Source organism: Enhydra lutris, unplaced genomic scaffold, assembly GCF_002288905.1.
Source record: "Enhydra lutris kenyoni isolate GAN:26980312 unplaced genomic scaffold, ASM228890v2 scaffoldscaffold21, whole genome shotgun sequence".
NCBI lineage: Eukaryota > Metazoa > Chordata > Mammalia > Carnivora > Mustelidae > Enhydra > Enhydra lutris.
In genome coordinates, this window is record NW_019154105.1 from 58,080,841 (window position 1) to 58,104,971 (window position 24,131).

General features: G+C 38.5%; 1 protein-coding gene across 1 annotated transcript in view; it reads right to left on the minus strand.

The window, feature by feature from the left end:
• Positions 1-3,082: 3,082 nt before the first annotated feature.
• LOC111149167 (C1q and TNF related 7) overlaps positions 3,083-24,131 on the minus strand; it is a 74,477-nt gene continuing 53,428 nt past the window's right edge. Inside the window, exons 2-3 of the mRNA XM_022506109.1 lie at positions 10,769-11,014; positions 3,083-5,234 (exon numbers count right to left, since the gene is read on the minus strand). Of these exons, the coding sequence (XP_022361817.1) occupies positions 4,603-5,234; positions 10,769-11,006 (870 nt within the window). The 5' untranslated portion in view covers positions 11,007-11,014 and the 3' untranslated portion in view covers positions 3,083-4,602. The remainder of the gene's footprint in view (positions 5,235-10,768; positions 11,015-24,131) is intronic.

Sequence of the window (24,131 nt, forward strand, 5' to 3'; positions counted from 1 at the left end):
TGTCTTTGTCTCTCAAATAAATAAATAAATAAATAAATAAATAAATAAATGAAATCTTGGGGAGGAAAAGTATATGGGCAGTGCTATTACGCACAAGTATTGAATGAGTATGTAATAAGAGAAGGACCCAACATGATGATTAAGAGTGGACTCTGGTGCTCTTTGTGACCCTGGGTCTTTGTGACCCTATTTAGGTAAATTTTTCTTATCTTTTCTGGCTCTTAGTTTCTTCATCTGTAAAATAGAGAGAATAATTGCTGTGAGGACCAAGTGAGCTAATCCACATAAAGCATTTGAAATAGTGCCAAGTGTTCACTATGGCTATCATAATTCTGTACTAGTTCCCAGATCATAAAGAAAATGTGTGAGGTCACCTATGATTCCTCTTGGGCACAGCAAAGAAGGAATATTAGAGAAAAGGAAGTAATTCCCTAGCTGAGTCTTAAAAGGTGAGCAAGGCAGGCAGACAAGACAGCAATAGCATGATAAGCAAACAAAACAGTGTGTGCAAAGGCTCTGAGGCACATAGGAACAAGGCATCCTAGAACTGTAGGTATCTTGCATTTGCTTGGATTATAGGTTTCTTGTGGTGACTTTTGGCAATGTGACTATGAAAGTAAGCAGAGGCTGGATTCCTAAGGGCTTAATGTGCCTTGCTAAAGGGTGTTAATATTAGGTAGGATGTCTTTTGCTAATGGTTGAATACCCACCTCAAAAAGACTTGGTAAAAATGGCATGAATAGTAACTGTAACTGAAAAGTCCCAGGGAAGCCTGGCTATAGGCATGTCTAATGTTCGAAAGGAGACTCTCTTTATCTCTGTCCTTACTCCTCCTGTGTGTGGCTCCATTTCAAATGGAATTATGGTCTGTGATGGTAGAATAGCTTGTGGAGTCTCACAGGCTCAAGTCCAATGGGAAAGAATGAGACTCTCTTCTAGAGAAGTCCTAGTAAAGTCTCAGTCTCTAATTGAGTCACCTGAATCAATTATATTGGTGAGTGCAATGCTATGCTCTGATTGTTCAGGCCAGTGATTTACATAGTATCGGAGTCAATTCCTTTTAGAAGCTCAAAGATTTAGCATGTAAAGGAGGGTGGTCCTTCAGAAGGAAATCAGGTATGAATACCAGAAAAAGGATATGGAATGAATACCAGATAACAAAGTCTCCAAAAGTTCCTGGCCCCTTTCATACTGCAGGGATTGGAGGGCCATTGTTGGTCTTTAAACTGTGGATTGACATGATCATAACTGTAATTGGAGAGAATGTATTGGAGGGTTGTGGCTGGAGGCAGAGGGTCAGTTAGAAAGTTTTTACTCATCTGGGGAAGTAACGATGAGTGTAAGAATGAAACCTCGACATTGGGGATGGAAAGATGTGATGACTCAGAACTGTATGTGTAAGAGCTGGAAACATTAAGGAATTTATACTGAATAAAATTCAGTGGGAAGGGGAAGAACAACATCAACAATGTCCCTTAGGTTTGGCTTTGGTGACAGGTGGGGTATGGATGTTGTTTGTTGGAAGTGGAGGCTACAGAAGGTGAGAGAGTAGAAGGTATCAGACAACACGTTAGTCAATTTCTGAAATATTTTTATGTCCATGATCTGTTTTCACAGACTGGCACAGAAGAAGTATATTCAAAGTTTATAGAACCTTCTTATCACTGCAAACAACATCATTCACAATGACGAATGACCCGGGAATGCCCTTTTGCATGCACAGGTACAAGGAAACAGACATGTCCCGAAAGTGTGCTACACAGGCACACACATGTTTTGTGCTGTTCTCACTTTTTAAAAATTTGTTTTGCCCTTTTATTCTCACCTGATTCTGACTAATGCATTCTTTCTATGTTTTATCTGTCTTTGCAAGTGACTCTAAATCCTTTCTGGAACAAGATGTTATATAGTTAATAAATCTCTCTTAATACATATTCATTACAAGTCAGCTCTCACAAAGCATGATTGGAATGAGACTTAGAATTCTTTTTTTTAAACCCAAATCAGTCTTCCATTATTTTTTTACGCAAATACCCATAAATGTGGATAAATGCCATCTGTCATTTCTTTTTTAAGGAATAAAAGATACCTATGTTTGCTTAAGGAGTTTATTCTTTTATTACCAAAATAGTCTTTCCTTTCCCACTTTAGGTCTCTGGTCCCCATCACCAGCCCACCAGATATTTCAAAATAAAATTCATCTTTGGGCCTAGGACCAGCTGAAGAAGTGCGAGTTTAAAAAAGCTACTCAAAATAGGCTTTGTAATGAAAGAAACATTTAAAAGGTAAGTAAACAATGTCCACAAAATGAATGCATGAATGGATCGCAATCAGAAAAAAAAAATTAAATTACACAATAATTTTGTGGGTCATGATTTTCTACAATAAATCCTTTTTTTCCAGTTTCTCCAGCAAATCCCATGGTCTTCAAAGGGCCCATATTTTCATGTTCCTCAGATGAGCTTCTGCTGTTGGCTGTTTTTTACACTCTGTAACCTGGCCTTCCAGGTCCAGCTGTTATGTCATAGCAGGTGACTATTCCAAACCACCTTTGCTTTCTCTTCTTCTCTACTTTCATTGCTCTTGGCCTTCCAGATCTGTGTCCTGACTCTGGAGGAGAGCAACCAATGGGCAAAACATGGCATGCAGGAGAAGATGTTGGGAAGTAGGTCTGCCAATGGGAGAAGCAGGCATTGCCCTTACACATTGCTGCTTGATCACTGCCAGTGTCATCTCTGATCACAGCAGCCCCCAGCTCTGGGACACACAGGGACCCCAAGGTTCCTCATAACTGAGGTCCACATTTGTCAGGTTGACATTTGGGTCTCTTCTGGGTCTGTGTTCTTACTTTCGTGCTTTGTCCCCATTCTTACCTCTCTCCCTACCTTGGCCCTTCTATGTCCCAGCTACCTCAGAAAGTGCAAGGGGCAGAAGAGATTTCCCAAGCCCTCTTCTCTCACCCCCCAATTTGAGAGTAAACATGTCCCCCTCAGCATTTCTTCCAGAGCATTTGTCTCTATGTCCAGTTTAGCACTTAGCATGTTTTAGTCTGCTCATTTCCAGAATTCTTGGTATTTTGTGTATGTGTGTATGTGTGTGCATGTCATTTCCTTTCTCATGTCCTTGGAAATTGGGTGGCAGGGGCTGGGCCGTGTTCACCTTGGTGTTCCTCCACCATCACAGAATCCTGTGGTGACTCACACAGAGGAAGCATAAAAAAAGCTTATCAAATAAATGAGCCAAGAGAGAACACATGGAAGGAGGAGCAGAAGCCACCAAAAAGGAAGAGAGTAAGGGGGCAGCAGATGGGAGAGAATCCTGACTGGGATGGAATGGTGAAGAACTGTGCTGCAGTAGGGAACCAGACACTCACCCCGAGAGACCGCGGGACTGTGGGAACTGTGAGGCTTGGAAGGGACAGTTATTTGTTCAGACATCTGGCTTCTCTTCATCTTCCTCCCGTTCACCCCCATCAACACATGATAAATCAGTGAACATATACTTCACTTTACTTGAATTCCATACTTTGGAGATCTATAAGAAATAATTCCTCCTGACAATGTAAAGTAGTGCCCTCATTCTTGCACAAGCTAAGAGGAATAATAATTGTCTTGGGAAACTGACAGGCTAAAGGATTTAGGAGAATGCTCTCCAGACTGATCTCAGTAACTTGTGTCTCTTCATTTACATTATTCCTCTCGGGCCCCCTCTATCTCTTAGATTTTTACCCCTTCCAATGGCAAATACCAGTGGTGTTATGAGGGTGAGATGGGGTGAATGCAGCTGCTGAATTCATGTTTTCTTTGTATTCCTCCCACCTCCTTAAATACACACAACTTGGAATGCTTAGCGTTTTTCCATGTGTGAAAGTTTCTCTGTCTCCCTTCTCCAGGATAGAGCAGCTCCTATGTGCATCCAGCTTCGAGTCAGTCTGTCAGGGCTCATCTCACTGAATTGTGACAGTATGCTCATCACACACCAGCCTGTATGAAGGTAGAGACTTTGTTTTAACTCACTATTAAATCTGACCCACCACCACTGTGTCTGGGTTACACAGGCCTACTAAAGAGTTGTGAGCGAATACATACACAAGCGTGAAGGAACAAATAACAAAACAGAGGAAATTAGTGCTTCACTTTAGCTTGCCAGAAATTACTCAGTATCTCTTACCTTTAGTTTTGACTTTTGAGAATCGTTAAAGGCTTCGTCTCGGGTGTTATGATTCTCTTAAACAGCAAGCAAATATGCAATTTTATGAAGATTTAATGAGACAGTATCATTGCCAGCTGATTTTATCACTCAGGGAGTTTAATAGAAAATTTGTTAACATTGTCTTTAATTTGTTTAAATATTTATGAACATTGCTTTCGAGAGGATTCTTATCTGGGGTTATTGTTTTATAGAATTCATTTTGGTGTGCTTTCAACCATTTGGTGGTTGATATTGCTTTAATAGATGCTGCTAGAATTCTCTGTAAGTGCTTTGGAATCTGAGTGGGAGTCTCTTTGGATTTCATTTCTGCTTGCTCCACCTTCCAAGGCCCCGGATTAAATCAAAGTGTCTGCCATAAGGATCTTGGAACATTCAGGACATGAGTCCTAATCACAGCTCATCATCTTCAGATATGGAATCTAGATAATCTGTGTCAACATATAGGAGAAATCCGGAGAACAAGCTGTCTGCCCAACCTGGGTCTGAGAAGAGGCCGTTCTGGTCAGTGAAGAAGATCTCCAGCCACACTTCATCTTCTGGCTGCAGATAGATGACCGTGGACCCGGAAGCGACGTCATGGTTCCCTGTGTTGGCGTCGAATGTCTTTATCTTGTACTGCCCGTTGTGAACGAGCCCGATTGCCAGATGCTTATTTGCCAATGTGATATCATAAGAAAAGTAATAGATCCCTGGGAAGGCACAGATGAACTTCCCTGTGGCAGGGTTGTAGTGCTCTCCCTCATTGAAGAGGACCTTGTTAAATATAATTGGTAGCCTTTCTTCTGGGTAGCTGGTAGTGATGCCAACAGAAAAGGCAGATTTGAGCACAATGCTTCCGCATCTACAAACTCCAGGCAGCCCTGGGTCCCCTTGCTCTCCTCTGTCCCCCTTTGCTCCAGGAGGCCCAACTGGACCTACTTCTCCTTTTTCTCCCTCTGGTCCCATGGGTCCTTTCTTCCCAGTCTCTCCTTGGTCCCCTTTCTCTCCAACAAGGCCCAGTGGTCCAGTCTTACCTCTCAAACCTTTAAAAAGAATTTACAGTTTAATTGATAGTTCCTCCATATATACAGTCACAAACAGCATGCCCCACAAAGTGCCAGAACACCCTAGATGTGTCTCTCCAATCAACTTTCAAGAGTAAACTACTAAATACTAATGCATCTTTAAAAAAAAAATCACTGATGCATTAAAATGGAAATAGAAAAATTTCATCAGAATTTCAGGTTAGTGTTCCTGAGTACATGAGAAATCATTTAAATGCTATTTCAATGATGAATCATCTGCAATGAAATCAGTCACATACAGTATTTGTCACTACAGGAGAAATTCAGTGAGCATAATGATATTATTCCCCAGAGTGGGGTCATAGGGGCAGACAGAACCAGATGAATCCTTCAAGGCTATTTTGTCTTATGCCCCATTCCACTTCTATCGGTATTAATAATACAAGAATTAATGAAGATTAGATTAGCTCATATTTATTCAACATTTACTATGTACCAGGGACAGCACTTTATTCACAGACATTGTCTTCTTTAGGCCTTGCAACAACTTTATGAATTAGGAAATTACTATTGCTTCCCTTGCAGGTGGGGAGACTGAGCCACAGAGAAGTTTGTTTGTTCAAGGGAACAGGTAGTAAGTGATGGAGCTGTGACCTGAACTCATGCCTGCCTGACTCTGGAGCTTGAGCATCCCCCCAAGGCAGGTGCTGGAGTGTACATTGTAGAGTGCACCAGCATGTAGTGAGGGTTCAATATGCTACCATAACCAAACAACAGTGAGGGCCACCCCTATGCGGTAGTCCTTTTTTGGAGGAGAAAACTGAATCCCAGAGAGGGGAAGAAACTTGCTTCTGTAGCAAGGTTAAGACTGGAATCCAAGTCCTAGTGTAATGATGCTTCCCCTTCATCAAAGTGCCTCTTACCTTTGGGGCTGGAATCAAGAATCCTAAAGTCTGTTTGGCTTTGCAGCTAAATGGTTGTATCATTTTAGGCAAGTCCCTTAATTTCTCTGGGTCTCCTTATATATAGAAAAGACATAATATCTGTGAAAGGATTTCAACAAATTCAAAATCACCACAGTGAAATATTTTCTGTTTGTCTAAATCTTTATACCTACAGATCAACCACAGGCTAAATGCAGAGAAATTATGATCATTGGTTGAAAGGGATAAGCAACATCTATTCAATTTTTAAACCATATATATAATATATGTAATGTATATTACATATTATTTATATATTATATAAAATATATGTTATACATATGTTATATATATGTTATACATATATAATATATAATATGTATTATATTATATAAAATACTTAATTAAAATATAAATTAACAAAATATGAAATGTCATTTAATTTTTATGGTCAAATCCATTCCATAAATAATGCTTGTATAATGATACATCCTCAAAAATATCCAAATTATTGGTAATTTATCATGGCTTTTGTAGTCAGGGAAAATATATTATTGGTATACTGTGTAGTTATCTACATACTCTTTTAACTATGTATTTGTTCTCAGGAACTTTTATTAAGCTAAACCTTTTTATCTTAATAGTGCTCTGGTATCATTTATTTGAATATTAGATGTATATCAGTGCTTGAGCTTAATAATTTTTCAGTTATTTGGCAAATGTAGGAAAGAAATATTCTGAATAATGTAAATTTGGGGAGAATTAATGCTATACCCTTAAAATGTACAGTATTTTGTTTTAGTAATTTTGGGAAGAGGTTTTTTAACAATTTATGATGCACAGAAGAATCTAATCATGAATGAAACCCTTTTTTTGGTGACTGGGATCAGTGTTATTACTGATCATAGAACTGTCCTCAAGTTCTAGGTGGCTTTTGTTGTGAAGTTGAAATTCCACTGGTCCCAGCCAGAGTATAGTCTGTGTTTATTTCTTGAAATAGTCTGACCTTTGCTTCTTTTTGGTGGAATAAAATATGAATACTATCTTACTGTTGAATTTATTTGTGAATCGAGGACCACAACTTCAAATTGTTATTTTTATTTTCAATAGGAGCTTAACTTCTGCTGTCTCCCTGAGTGACCTTTGATATATCAATAAAAAAACTTTTTGGCATCAACAACAATTTCAACTATTATGTACTCCAATCCTCCTGCTTCTGTGACTTTGGGCAAGTCGCTTCTTGTCTTTCCAATGCTCCATTTGTAATATGAAGCATTGGATTTAAGTCCAATCTCAGTGTTTGGATTTTCTATGGCTATTGAATTAGATAATCAGGGATTAGCTATAATAACTTGAAGTAATTCTTCCTGTTTGCATGAAGGATTTGCACCTGTGCTAAGGACCAATTAATGAATAATGGAAAGAAGGGACACATCACTCTTCCCCTTCCTATTCAGGCATATACTTGGGTGGAGAGGAGAATTAATGGAGTAGTGGTTAGTCTACGCTTAGGTACTGACACTTGGAGAAAGGAATTCTTAGTTCTCTAGGAAATGGGCTTACAAAGATTTCTTCTTCAGTACTATTTCTTTCTCCAATCCATCTATCCATCCATCCGTCCATCCATCCATCCATCCATCCATGGATTTATATGTGCATGTATATATACATCTAAACCATGTAATATTTTTTGACTATCCACTACATGCTAGGCACTACACAAGGGGCTGAGTGGGACCTTGACATGAATGACACCCGTCCCACCCTCAAGTTAGCTGTTACTATGTATTATACTGTGATCTGCAAATATGTTCATGGATATCTAAAGCCATTTAATAAAGTAGAATGATCTGTTTCATGAGCTGGTTCTAGTGTTATTTGAAGATATCTATAGGGATGTGCATTCAGATTAAATTAACTTGCAATATTAGGCTATAAGACTAATTGCTATAGACCAGTGAGGGAGGCAGATATTTTTAAAAGAAAATTTCTAATTTGGTATAATAAGTTCTGTGCTTGTGATTTAAGGTAAAGAAGTTGGACAAAACTATGCTTGATTTTGCTTGCCCTTGATTGGTTGCATGTGATGGGGATGTTTACCATGAGTATATGAATGAGAAGACATATGTGGTATCATTCGAGGGGACAGAAGAATCAAAGGACACATTGTGTCCAGTTTCAGCTGCATCAAAAGCTTGTCCCCAAAGCCCCAGAGCTCCATTTCTATTGTTCGTAAATGGGGTGTGTTTTTCTTCATTGAACACACAGAATTCCTAACTTTCTTGGCTCTTACATATCCTTATATGTGTATTTGTGTATATTGGATTTAAGTCATCTCAGGTTGGGGAAGTCATTTTATTTGTGAATCTCAATGTTTTCACTGTAACATTGTAATTGTTGATGGTAATGATTTCTAACAGGGTTATGGTAGATGTTAAGTACTAAATGTAAAATTCCTGACACAGTAAGTTCTTAATAAATGGCTACAATGATGATGATGAATATTGTAATTATATGTTTCTATATTGGCCTCCCACATCCCCATGTTTGTTTGTCAAGGCAAGGACAATGTCATATTCATGTTTGTGTTCTCATTGTCTACAACAGTAGTAGGGGACAAATTTATACTGCCCACCAAGAGGTATTTGGCAATGTCTGGGGACATTTGTGTTGTCATGGGTGGTGAGGTTACCACTGGCATCTAGTGGGATGCTTCTAAGTGTCCTACAATGCTAGGAGAGCCATCCCACAGTAGCTCATTATTTGGCCCCAAATGTCATTAGGGTGGAGGTTGAGAAACACTGGTCTAGAATAATACCAGATAGCAATATATACACAAGAACCTTGCTGAAGAATAAAGCATGGGTAGATAGATGACTAAGCTGGCCTTGTATATTTAAAATTGTAGCAATTATGAACATTCAGTTTAATCTGAATGCATACCCGTATACCTATTTTTAAATGACATTAGAACTACCTCATGAAACCCATCACTCATTTCTGGTTTATTATATGACTTTGGATATTCAGGAACTTAACTATGACTCATGTTTGTGGAGCACTGTGTGATATGTAACAACAGCTAACATTTCCTAAGTGCCTACCACACGACAGCTTTTCTACTAAGTGTTTTATATGTATTATTGCACTTAATCATCACAATCATCCCTACTACTCCCAGGTTACAAATGAGGGAACTGAGGCTCAAAGTAGCTATTTGCCTAAGGGTGCTAAGTTAGTAATGGAAGGAGCCAAGATTTGAGCCTAAATCCAACTGACTCCATTGCCTGCTTGTATAAACACTACATTATTGCTTCCAGACATAGTAAACTAAAAGGATTGGTCATATGTAACTCTGATCCTGGTGTTCTTACAGGATTTCAAGGCTATTCGTGATCATAACACAATAAGTTGTATTCATAAGTGTTACCATAGATAAGCTGTTGAACATTTACGTAAAGATTTTTTATCTAATATTGAACAATACCCATACACGTTTGGTAGCAATTGGTTTTCCAAGTATTTTCTGCACAGCAAATACAGAAATGAGTTATTATCTGGTAACTTGCATATATATTATGCTATTGTTTTATGTAACATCAGTAAATCAGCTGCAATAACTAGATAGAGACCTGTTTCTTAGAATGGATTAACTTTTCTCTTCCTATCTTTCATACTAGACTTTACACTCAGAAACTTGTTTTCAAAGATTGATGCCAAATCACTTCCTCTTTAGAGGAATTTCAATTTGGTTTACTCTGAAGGATTGCAGAGTCTGGCAATCTTCCTGGGCTAACTTACTTGTGGGGGGAAAAAGTAAAAATTACTGAAGTAGTAGAGGGCAATGGTGTTGCCATCAAGAGCTGTAAGAATCTACTTTTTTAGCTGTTACAGGATAGGTGGGGAAGAGATGAACCAGAAAGGGTGGGCTATATACTGCTATTGTCATTTCATCTCTGAAAAGTAAAATCTAGAAGTCCTTCATGTGACTTTGCTCTGGATATTAGCACAGAGCAGGATGGTACCTGTGCTTTTGGTTACTGATTCCTGCTTCTGCTTCGACTGTCCATTTCCCTTCCTTGTCCATCTGTCTGCTATCTATCCATGCCCTTGCACACCCAGACATTGCCTGCTAGCTGTGATCGCCCTGTGGTCTCAGGCATCAGTGTTTGAATCCAGCTCTGCCGGTCACTAGTAGTGAACTTCCGTCTTCAGTAATTAATTTAACCATGCTATTGCTCTGTGTTCTCATCTGTAAAATGGGATAACTGAAAAAGTTGTCATTACAATAAAATATGGTTGCAGGTAAAGAGTTTCAAGCAGTATCCAAAGCATAGAAAGGGCTCAATATTAATTACGATTAAAGAAGGTGAAGTAGAGAAAGGATTTCAGGAGCAATTCTCATTAGAAAAGGCAATAAAGAAAGGAAACAGTTTAAGGTGGCATGCTCATTTATTTATTTATTTATTTATTTAAAAAGATTTAGTAATTTATTTTAGAGAGAGAGAGAGAGAGAGAGCACATGAGCACCAGTGGGGGGAGGAGCAAAGGGAGAAGAGAGAAAAATCCCAAGCAGACTCCCCACTGAGCGCAGACCAGGGGATTTTAGGGAACTTCATTGTTCATTACCTGCAGCTCCCTTTTCACCTTTCTCTCCTTTCCTGCCGTCTCTACCATCTCGTCCTGGAAGGCCGATCCGACCATGGGGCCCTGGGGAACCATTTGCTCCAGGCGGTCCTGGAGGTCCTGGTAAGCCAGGGATGCTACAGATATATCTTGGGGAGTAGCTCTCTCCTTTGAACTGATTACCCCGAGGCTGTCCACTGGCACAAATGGCAAAACTTGTAACATAGAGCAAGATAAACATCTTTGGCTCTGGAAAAGAAACACAGGGACATAAATGCACCCACTCAGGTGGAAGTTTTGGCATAAATGAACATGGGAATGGGCATCGGCAACCCCTCACTTCAGTGCTTACCTTTCCATGCATGTATAAAACCCAGTTTACTCTCATAATTCCCTTGGAAACTATTAACACATTACTTATAGAGAGTTCTCAGTGCCCCGCAGAAGGATTGGTGGAGATGAAGGATTGATTTAAACAATTTCAAAATAAAGCCACTTGTATTTTTTTCCTGTGGGGTCAATGATGGAATTTGCAAAAGAACACTTTCTTTTTGCAAAAATAATGCATTATTTTTAGAAAATTAGAAATATATATGAATAAGATCAAGATTAACGTTCTCACCACTAGAGATAATTATAGTTAACATTTTGATACACACATCCTTCTGGTCTGTGTTGTGGAGAAAAGTGATATTATGCCATTCTTGTATTTTTTTCAACTTTTTTCACTTAACAGTATATCAGGAGCATCTTCCTGTCTCAAAAATTATTCATAACATTAAAAAAGATGCATTTTCCTCTACTTTCCTTTATATACATGATTCTCCATTGTAGATATTTCCTTCCAGTTTTCTGCCAACATAAACCCCATGCTAGACATTGGTATATCTAGTCTTTGCATGCATCCATGATCATTTCTTTAGAATTTACAGGCTTTTTAAAGCAGGAGAAAAGAAGTGTCATTCTCAGAAAAACATATTTTTCACTTGATAATCATGTGTAAAACCAATTAGTGTTAATTGAAGTACTGTGCATGTCCTGCAAGGGGGATTCTCAAACTTTAATTTAAAACCTGCAGGATACAATGCCCTGGTGAACCATTAAGTCATTAACACCAAGGCTCAATTAAAGAGCTGAGTGAAATTAAACCATGCATGGTGCCACGTGCTTCTAGGGAAGCAGACAACTGGTCTCTTCAGCTATGATTTAGTAGGACTTTGTTTTTCCCTCCAAAAATAGGATCCTGAACATGATGGATCATTTGTTAGCATGAAATTTGGCATATAAGCTGAGGGGTGGGCAGTATAGGCTGGGACGCCTGATTTTCTAGGCTCAATGGTCCTTAAGATTAGTAGCTTCTTGGATGGACAATGCATACACATGGTTTTGGGGAGGTGTAAATGAATAGTTCCTGGATAGTAGTATCCAATAGTTTTGGATAGTTTTGGTCCTGTGCTTTAATAAGAAATCTCAACAACGCTTGATGTACATGCCTGGCATATACTCGCCCAAAGCCAATAACGTTAAAATGTGAAAAAAGCAATAGGATGGAGTTTCCTTGTTTTTTGACAGCCACATCAGAAAATTAACCAGGCACATGGTACCAGTTTTATAATACCTTTGGGGAAATTGCAACATCTTGGAATTAGACCTAGAAATTTGCCAGAGCATAGGAATGAGAGACTGAGAAAAACACAGTGTGCACATGTGGTTCAAAATAAATGTTTCCTAGAAATCTTGTTAGCGAAAAACTGAGGCAACTTACCCAAATATAGGCTCTCTTTCCTTGACCAAATCTCCATGTTGCCAGTGTCTCTTTCCCCACATGACCCCCCACCCCCAAATCCAGGAGAATATTTTTGCTGTGTACTGTCTGCTGTAATATAACACAAACTCAAAAGTACTGATCCCATTGCTCAACTGGGATTAAGGCACTTTCTGAGAAGCCCAGAGGATCTCATAAAGATACGAGCCCTTTCAAGGGTGTTCCAGATGAAAGAAAATGAAAGAACATTCTATGCATACCCCTGCCATAGTTAAACTATAGTGATTAAATTGCTAGCTTTTTCTTGTAAAAAACTGATTAGAGGAGGTTTTGAGAAGGAATTTGAAAGAGAGGAACATGCTCATAGAAGTTACTCATAAAAAGGTGTTTAAAGAGACATGGAGGGGCACCTGGGTGGCTCGGTGGGTTAAAGCCTCTGCCTTCGGCTCAGGTCATGATTCCAGGGTCGTGGGATCGAGCCCTGAGTTGGGCTCTCTGCTTGGTGGGGAGCCTGCTTCCCTTCCTCTCTCTCTGCCTGCCTCTCTGCCTCCTTGTGATCTCTGTCTGTAAAATAAATAAATAAAATCTTAAAAAAAAAAGAGAGACATGGAATGGGATGCTGTGGCTGAGGTCAGGATTTGGTTCTATGAGGGATTTGAAATTATGTGGAGAGAAGACACTTTGGGCAGTGGCATCTCAGACACTGGTGGAGATGCTGAAAACACAAACATACCCATAGTTGGGTATTAGTTTATCAAGAAGCTTGTGGTAAGCTTCCAGGTTATGGTGGGTAGAAGAAGGAGAAATTTTAAAGATCTGCTTGGAAGGATAGTAGTATTTCCAACCACCAAGAAAAAGCTGCTCTAAGAAGGTAAAAATTAACACAATCTAAAAAGATGCATTCATTGAACAAATGGTTTGCCTTTCATTGACAAATGCATTAGGATATTATTTATTTATTTATTTATTTATTTTTATTATAATGTTCAATTAGCCAGCATATAGCACATCATTAATTTTTGATGCAGTGTTCAATGATTCATTAGTTGCATGTAACACCCAGTGCTCATCACTACACATGTCCTCATTAATACCCATCACCTGGTTACCCCATTCCTCAACCCTCTCCCTTCTGTAACCTTCAGTTTGGTTCCTGAGTTCAGAGTCTCTCATGGGTTGTCTCCCTCTTTGATTTCTTCCCACTCAGTTGTCTGTGCTATAGTCTAAATGCTAGATGCATCCCCAGTTAGAATATAATCTTTTTAAATTTATATAGAAAGAGGTGGGGCAGAGAGGAGGGAAAATAATCTTAAACAGGCTTGATGCTCAGGGCAGGGCTCCATCTCATGACCCTGAGATCATGACCCAAGCTGAAATCAAGAGTCGGACACAACTGACTGAGCCACCCAGGCACTGGCAGATGCCCTCTGTCCTACCCAGTTAGAATTTTTGAAAGGCATTCAAAATGATTACTCATTAACAATCCTCATTGGAACTGATGAAAAACATGATGTGGTGCCTGATGCACGATGACAGCATGATGGTAAGTGACCGCTCAAGTCTTGGGACTCAATTTACTATGATAACAAAGGAGTGTAGGGTATAATGGAAAACTACAGTGGCATCACCCTGCACTAGTTCTTCATTTTACTTAGAAGTCAAAAACCTCATAGTACATGGTCTTCAAGGCTCTACTGGATTGGGCACCCACCTTCCTTACTTCTCTGAAATCATCTTCCTCTACTCTCCTTCCCACTCTCCAGCTCCAGTCACTATGAATTCCTTGGTATTTCTCAGTGACACCAGGAATGTTCTGCCTTAGGGCATTCATACTGTTTCTTCTGTCTAGAACTTTCTGCCCCAAGACATCTACATGTCTCACTCTCTTATCTCCCTTTCTTTTTTTTTTTTTAATTTTTAAAAAGATTTGTATTTATTTATTTGACAGAGAGAGAGATTACAAGTAGGCAGAGAGGCAGGCAGAAAGAGAGGGGGAAGCAAGCTCCCCGCTGAGCAGAGAACCTGATGCAGGGATCGATTCTAGGACCCCAAGACCATGACCTGAGCAGAAGGCAGAGGCTTAACCCACTGAGCCACCCAGGCACCCCTCTCATCTCCCTTTCTGAGTCTTCTCAAATACCACCCTCTCCCTGAAGCCAATTCTTTTTTTTTTTATTTAATTTTATTTTTTCAGTGTTCCAAGATTCATTGTTTATGCACCGCACCCAGTGCTCCGTGCAATACGTGCCCTCCTTAATACGCACCACCAGGTTCATCCAACCCCCCACTTCCCTCCCCTCCAAAACTCTCAGTTTGTTTCTCAGAGTCCACAGTCTCTCATGGTTTGTTTCCCCCTCCGATTTCCCTCAATTCACTTTTCTTTTCCTTTTCCTAATGTCCTCTGTGTTATTCCTTATGCTCCACAAAGTAAGTGAAACCATATGATAATTGACTCTCTTTGCTTGACTTATTTCAGTCAGAAATCTCTTCCAGTCCCATCCATGTTGATACAAAAGTTGGGTATTCATCCTTTCTGATGGAGGCATAATATTCCATTGTAAATCTTACACTGTATTTAACATTGCAATAGACTTTCATACATCCTGACACTCCCTCATTCTGCTCTACTGTTTTCTCTTCTTTGTACTCACCACCTCTAACTCACTAGATTATTATTACCTTTATTATGCTTTAAAAATATTGTTTATCACCAATCTGATAGAATGTAATCTCCATGACGGTCAGGGACTTTGTCTTAGTCATTGACTTCTACAACCATCTAGAATAGAGTTTGGCACAAAAAAAGCCTCAGGTTGTGGTCAAGGAAGGATATATTTTGGGGGGCCAGGTGTTAGTTTTATGAAAAACAAAATGAAGCAGAGAGAATGGACTGTGAGAATATTACAAGGGAAAGAAAAAAGAGAGACTTAAGGAAATATTCTGGAGATCTGTGGGTCCCTTTCACCATGTTTGAAAAATACAAACAAAAGACTTGAATTGTTTTAATTTTGCATACTCTAGAGTATTTAGAAATACTTTAAATATTTACTTTTTTTGGTATAGACAGAACATGCACATTTATAAAAAGTAAATCCCTTCTCCCTCCTCCCAGTCTTACAGACATGTACTTTCCCTTTCTAGAGGCAATCATTGTTGCTAGTTTGTTGTGTGTTCTTCTTCTCCATATTTTTGGCACACTATATGCAACTTTTTGTATCTAGACTTTTTGTATCTAGACTTTTCAGGTAGCTAAGAGATTTTCTCATATATATATGTATGTGTATATATGTGTGTATATACACACACATATATATATCTTAAATCTATAAATATATTTATAGATTTAATATGTATATTTAATATTGATATATTTAAAATATATAAATAAATATACTCTTTTTATATATTGCTTGTACATTATCTTTTATTTTTTTAAAAGATTTTATTTATTTATTTGCCAGAGAGAGAGAAAATGAGCAAGCATAAAGAGAACAGCAGGCAGAGAGAGAAGAAGGCTCTCTGCTGAGCAAGGAGCCTGATGTGGGTCACAATCCCAGGACCCTGGGACCACGACTCGAGCCAAAGGCAGATGCTTAACTGACTAAGCCATGCAGGCATCCCTGTACATAGTTTATGACATTAACAACAAATAGCTTTCCCAGTTTGCCTTTTCATTTTCTTCAATGCATTTAAAAATATTTTATCACAAAAACATTCTTGGGGCACCTTGGGTGTCAGTCGGTTAAGCGTCTGCCTTTGTTTAGGTTATGATCCCAGGGTCCTGGGATTAAGCCCCATTGTGGCTCCCTCTCCCTCTTCCTCTGCCCTTCCCTGGCCAGCTAATGCTCTCTCTTATGCTCTCTCTCTCTCAAATAAATAAATAAAATCTTAAAAAAGCCCCCAACATTCTTGAAGTTCAATTTATTATTTTGAAAAGGCCTTCCTCACTTCAAGATAATAAAAAGATTTCTCCCACTTTCAGTTCTTTTGTTGTTTCATTTGTTCACATTTAATATTTGACCCATTAGAATGTTTCTTTCTTTTTCTTTTTCAGTTGTAGGTTTATTTATTTATATTAGAGAGAGAGAGAGAGAGAGAAAGAGAGAGAGAAGTGGGGAAGGGGCAGAGGGAGAGGGGGAGAGAATCTTAAACAGACTCTGCACTGAGCGTGGAGCCCAACACAGGGTTCTGTCTCACCACCCTGAGATCATGACCAGGGCTGAAACCAAGAGTTGGGTGCTTAACTGACTGCCACACCAGTGCTTCTAGAATGTTTCTGATAACAAGTGTGAGATAGGGATCCAACTGTATATTTTCAGCACTCTATATTGAAAAATCTATCTTTCACCCACTTTCCCACTGGTTTGCAGTGAACTTGGTTATTTTGGCTGGTGCTGAACTCTGCAGGTCATGGCTTTATAAACATTACAATATTTTCTATAACTTTATTGAGATTTAACTTACACACCATAAATCTGACCAATTTGAAGTATACAACTCAATGTACGCTATAATCCAATTTTAGATCATTTTCAAAGCTACAAAAAAACCCTCATACACTTTTGCAGTCACACTCCTTACATAAAATATTTTGAAAGATTGCATTGAATATGCAAATTTATGTAGAATATGTGCTAAAATGTATTTTTTTCAACATCACGCTCCTTTGGAGTGAGAAAATCAAAGCTCTGGAAATATTGTTAATCTTGAACAGATCTGTCCTGGGATGTTAATGCATCCTATTTTTCTATAGGGATTACAGTAACAGGTTTTTAGTTTTTTAAACGTCTATTTACTTCATGGTAATTTAGATTTCACAGCCTTTATGTTAAAGTGTATTTTGAATCTGTAAAGCATGAATGTAGTATGTAGTGTTTTGTAAGATATTTAGTGATAGAACTCTTTGTTCTTGCTAAACTAGTAATAAAAAATACTTGGAGAAATACTGAATAAATCACTGCAAAAATTGAAATTTTAGACAATATGCCCACAGATGAGATTCTTTCTTTTTTAAAAAATAAATTAAATCCATGTATATACAGTCAGTTAATATTTGACAAGGAAGCCCAGAATACTTCTTTCATGGGAAAAAATAGTCTCTTCAATAAAATGATGTTGGAACAATGATATTTACGTACAAAAGAATGAAATTGGATCTCTAACTTACATCCCTCAAAAAATCAACTTGAAATGGATTAAAGACTTGAATATAAGACCTGAAACCATAAAACCTCTAGGAAAAAACAGGGGAAAATATCCTTGACTTTGGTCTTGGCAACAGTATTTTTGGATATGACACCAAATCACAAGCAACAAAAGCAAAAACAAACAAGTGGGACTACACCCAACTAAAAACTTCTGCATAGGAAAAGAAACATTCAACAAAATGAAAAAGCAATGTACAGAATGAGAGAAAAAAACTGAAAAGCATGTATCAAGTAGGAGGTTAATATTCAAAATGTAAAAGGAACTCATACAACTCAGCAGGAAAAACCAAATAATCTGATTAAAAACGGACAAAGGATCTGAATAGACATTATCCCAAAGAAAACATACAAATGGCCAACAGGTACATGAAAAGATACTCAATATCATTAGTCATCAGTGGAGTACAAATCACAAAAGCACAATGAGATATCACCTTACATCTGTCAGAATGGCTATCAGCAAAAAGAAGGGATAACAAGTTTTGCTGAGGATATGGAGAAAAGGGAATCTTTGTGCACTGCTGGTGAGAATGTAAATTGATATAGCCATTATGGAAAACAATATGGAGATTTCTCAAAAAATTAAAAACAAAACTACCACATGATCCAGGAACCCCACTTCTGCATATATATCCAAAGGAAATGAAAACAGGATATCAAAAAGCTGTCTGTACTCCCACATTCATTGCAGCATTATTCATAGCCATGACATGGAAGCAAACTAAATGTCCACTGACAAATGAATAAGGAAAATGTGGCATATATACAATGGAATATTATTCAGCCATAAAAAGAAGGAAATCCTGCCATTTGTGACATCATGGATGAACCTTGAAAGCATTATACTGTGCGAAATAAGTCAGAGAAAGACAAATACTCTATGATCTAACTTCTATCTGTAATCCCAAACACTGAACTCACAGAAACAGAGAGTAGAATGGTGGTTGTCAGGGGCTGGAGGGTGGGGGAAATGGGGATATGTTGGTGAAATAATATAAACTCCACCTATAAACTGAACAAGTTTTGGGGACCTAATGTGCAGCATGGTGCCTATAATTAACAATACTGTCTTTGTATATTTGAAAGAGAATAGATTTTACTGCAGGTGATTATGACACACGATAAATGCTTTTACTGCACACAAAAAAGTGATAATTATGAGAGGTGATGGATGGTATTAACTAATCTTCCTGTAATAATAATAATAATAAATTAATAATAATAATAAAAAATAATAAATTAATTCCTCAAAAATGTAAGCCAGAATTACCATATGATCCAGCAGTTGCACTTAAAAGAAGTGAAGACAGGCACTCAGATATTTGTACATCCATGCTCATAGCAACAGTCTTCACAAGAGCCATCAACAGATGAATGGATGAACACGATATTCCATACAATGGAATATTATTCAACCATTAAAAGGAAGGGAATTTTGACCCATGTTACAACATGGAGGAATCTGAGAACTTTATGCTAAGTGAAATAGACCAGTCACAAAAGGACAAATACTCTATGATTTTTACCTATAGATGCATCTAGAATAGTCAAGATCATAGAGACAGAAAGTCAAATGGTGGTTGCCAGGGGCTGGGGAGTAGGGTGGGGGGTTCATGTTTAAGGAATATGAAGTTTTGGTTGGTGAGAATGAGAAAGTTTTGGAGATGCATGGTGGTGTGATGGTTGTAAAAGTGTGTGAGTATATTTGCTGCCCCAGAACTAAATGCTTCAAAATGGTGAAGTGTATTTGTTATCTGTTTCCCTACAATACAAAATACCAAGTGAAAAAAACAATATGAGTTGGGATGTAGGGAACCTACTAGTATTTTTATGACTGTGCCGGGTGTTCTAAAACATCGCTTACTTCATCCTACACCACTTTTGTGCAATAGGTGACATTATCTTCATTTTAAAGATAAGAAAATTGAGTCTCCGAGGACTCACGTCCACACAGCCATACAACTGGCACAGGCAGGATTTGAACTGAGCTCTTTTTGTCTCCAAACACTCGAGTTTTCTCCTACGTTGTGTGAGGGAAGCTGTAATATTGCTTCATGATGAAGGGCTGGACTCAATTATTAATTCGACTTGAGAATGTAGTCTGCCTGGAAATCATTAGGAAGAAGATAGGTAAGTAAGGGTGGCCAAAACACGACATATCCTTGGCCTGCAGAGGAAGAGATTTCACAACAGCAAGTTTTGTCCTTCTCTAGCTGCATTAGGAGTGGCTCTAGGCGTGAGCAAGACAGGGTGGGGACCCGAGGTGTCCACATTCCAGCTGCTTCTGTTGTGTTCCTCATCTCTGTCTTTGGGGCTCCAGTTTCTCTCCTCAGAACTGCCTCTCCTGTTGGCCATGGAACACCTTCCCTTCTGTCACTATGCAGTGAGCAGCACCTCATATCCATGTTGTGTTATGGCTATCTATTTAAATTGTTTTTTCTCCACCAAAATATTAACTCTGTGCCACCAGCATTTTTAGGACAATGACTGGTCTACAGCGGAGGGTCAACAAAGGTTGAATGAAGAAAATATTTATTCATCAATATTTCCTTAAAGAACAGCTTATGATTTACAAAGCTTTGCTGCTTTATGTAAAGTGCTATGACGGTACAAAGTAAAAAATGCTGACATTTGACAAACATTTTGTAGTCTACGGAGCAATGTTAAGTCCATATCCTCTTTCCAAAAGACCGTTTTGTGGTAGATTGGACAAGGAACAGATGTCTCAAGAAGGCAGGTAACTTGTCTATGGCCACACAGCTAGCGTCAGACCAGAGATTGGAACCCAGACCTTCAGTTTTATGGAATTTTCTAACAGCTGTCTGTTTAATAAACTCAGAAAGTTACCGTAATGAAAGGGGCCACTGCATCTACATTTGCCAAAGTTCTAAAAAAAGAGTAAACACCATACCTTGCTCTGGGTTGGTGGGTTGCTCCAGGATTCTAAATCCACAAGAGACTGAGGATCTTTCATGAGAGCTTCAGCGAAAAACTTGCTTTGGTACCAGACAGAAAAAGAGATCCAAGTTCTCAGAGGTTTCCAAATAGTTGTGCTAAAAATAATTCTTTCCTTTAGTCCCAAAGAGCTAGAGGCCCTGGAAGTCATTCATGGGGTGAGGCTCAATCAGGGGCCGGTCAAAATTACGGTTTTGTTTGAGATAAACCTTAAGCTCCTGCTTTCTTTGACTGGTACGTTTAGAGGTACGTTTAGAGGTTCCATCTCTGTGTGTCGTGGTCTCTTTTTCAGATTTGTTTACTCAAGTTTTTCCCTCTTCGTTTGTTTTCCACTGAGTGGAAGTTTCAGGAAAAAAATTACTCACTGACTGGAAATTAGTTGTTAACTTAGAGAAAAGAGTCATTTCCTATTTGAGAATTTTCAAGGTAGGATCTTCAAATTCTAGAGATTGAGTATTGTCTCATGGAACAAACAAGGAGAGGTGGTAAATATTCTTGGTAAATATGGTGGGAAAAGTGCCCCTCATCCTATGTGCTTTGAAATGGAAGAGGGTTATGAACACTGCACTGATCTTTTCTTTGTTCTCTGCTGAATGGGTAAATGATTGGGTATTTTTAGAAGACTGATATGTCTTTGTTACTATAGAGAAGTGATCATAACAACTCAAAAGGCAGAATGATTCTCCAAAGCCTGTGACTACTCATCTTCGATGCAATCAATTTCTTTGTTCCCTTGTGATACGTACTTCTCACATCTCCTTAGCAACAGCAATATATAATTCATGATGTCACTTATGGAAATTTGATGACTGAAAAACCTTGTTTTTATCTTGCTTTCCCCACCATTCTTCCCAAACATTTGAGAATGCTAATTGGAAGAAATATTTTCAAAGTTATCAAAGTGGGCACTGATGATAAATTTGACAAAGAAGATGAATGGGCTCCCCATCCTGCTAATCCTCATTTTGCCCTAGCTATCCACCTTCCTGTCTGGAGGAAATGGTCTTTTGAATTTTTGTCTGTCCAAAATATGGGTACTATCATAAGGTAGTAAAAACCATGCCTTGGGCCCTGAAGTGAGACAGTTTTTTGCTAAATTAGAGTAGGGTGCTTTTTTTTCCAAATGAGTAAATTTGACTTGTAGCACTGTGTTAGTGTAAGAGGTACAGTGTGTTACTTGATATACTTATATATTGTAATATGATTGTTGTTGTCATCGTATTACATAGTTATAATACAATAGTATTGTCTGTATTCACTATATTGTGCCTTAGATCTCTAGGACTTATTTACTGCTCGTTACAAGTTAGTACCCTTAAACACCTTCAGTTTTATCCCCCTCCTCCCCTGATACCACCATTTTATAGAGCATGATCTTAATCAGATGTCCCTGGGTTTGTCTTCTCATCCTCAAAATGAAATTGTATCTTTCATTATTTCTAAGTTCTCTCACAGTTCTAGTATTCCTCATCAAAGTGCTTGTGTTTGATGAGACGGAATTTGTAAAAATGCCACATCTACACATATGGGTAGAGATATGAGACACCTTGAAGGAGATATTTATTGAGAGAAGTCACTCAAGTGACTCTTTTAGTGTTGTGCATATAAGTAGGTACTTGGTAGTAGCTGAATGAAGGTTTTCCCTCCCAGGGATTTTTGGCTGGCGAGGTGTTGAGATTATTTGCTTAAAGCACACACGGTCTTCTAGAAGGAAGGAACCAAGGGTCCAATTCCTCTCCATGATGCAAATTTAAGGAAATCAGTCTTGGACTATAGGGTTGGTCTGGTCTAAGGCCTGTCATCAAGAAATCACAGAGTGGAACTGACCAGGAGGTAAGGCCTAAAGAATTTTGGGGTGGTGGCTTTGGTACAGTATATGAATGAGGCTGCAAGTTTGTCTGCTTTCAGTCATTCTGTCAGAGGAGATATCCTTGGGGGAACAGTGGTTAAACACACAATGGTGAATAAAAGGATTATTACATTGAAACTTAGTAAGAGGGTAATATTGGGGTCAGCAAGAGCATCCTCTACAAAAGCACCTCCTGGAATGTGCATGGCTAGTGTTCAATGGTGTCACCATTTGGTGACAGCTCAATCAATGGGAAAGGTGGACAACCAAAGGTTTTGTTTTGTATGTTTTACCTGCGTTGGAATTAGAAATGACTCCTTTGAACCAAGCAAACCCCTAGAATTCTTCGGTTATTCATGGAGGGGAGGATTGAGGTCTTAAGTAGTCTGCATGCTAATAAAAGCAAATGGGATCCTAACAATTCATTGAAAGAAAAGGACCACATTGAACTTAAATAGGCAAAGCAGGTCACTGGGGGTAAAATGCTTCCATTAGTTTAATACCAGTAGAACATAACACAACAACACTTTATCATGTGTAAGATTTGACTCTCTGACTTCAAGGAATCTCCCGATTCCCCATACTGAAGTGTTCTAAGAGGCTGAAGTAGAACACCAGTCCTTTCAAGCTTAACGTCAAGTGTTTCAGGCTTTGGATGTGTTCTTTGTTATTATAATGTGATAACTTCTTAATGGGCTTTTCTCATTCACTCTTTGAAATAGCACAATCTCTGTCAAAGAACTTAGAAATTGTTTCTTGACTTCCAAAAGAGACAGATGTATTCTTATATTACTGCCTTAACTTGGCAGAGTATTGATACAAATTATGGGTATTTATATTCACTCTTCTGTGTCATTCACAACTTCTTTAACTTCCCTTTAATGCTTGCTGATAAAGTTTCTTGTATTATTTAGGTACCACACTACTTTTTTCTGTTCTGCAATATTAGATTTTAAAAGTTATTTTTCATCTTAGATAACTCATAATCTGTAACTTCTCAGACATATTCTTCTCCACAAAGAGAACTAGCCTTTGAAATTGTCTCCTAGAGCATTCATAGCTCTGATGGGGCTAAAGCTCGTTAGTGACTATTTCACTCAGCTTTTTTGATGCTTTTTTAGAGACAATGGTGAAAGTGATGGATAAAAGAATATGCTGAAGGGAGTATTAGCTGAGAATAAAAAATCAGATTCTGTTTTTGCCCGACAGTCATGCCAAGGACAAGGTCGTCCTCTGCCTTTCCAATGCAGAGAAGTCTTTCCTCTCAGCTTGTGCTTTGGTTTTCCTGTAGCCTTAACTCACTTTTCAACTAAAGGCAATTCAATCTAGACAATCCTATCAATGTCCACAGAGCATCTAACAGTGTGTTGGTTCCGCTTTCAAAAAAAGCGTTCAGCCTTCTACACTGTTGATGGGAATGCAAGCTAGTGCAGCCACTCTGTTAAACAGTATGGAGGTTCCTCGAAAAGTTGAAAATAGAGCTACCCTATGACCCAGCAATTGCACTATTGTGTGTTTACCCTAAAGATACAAACGGGGTGATCCAAAGGAGCTTGTGCACCTGAATGCTTATAACAGCAATGTCCACAA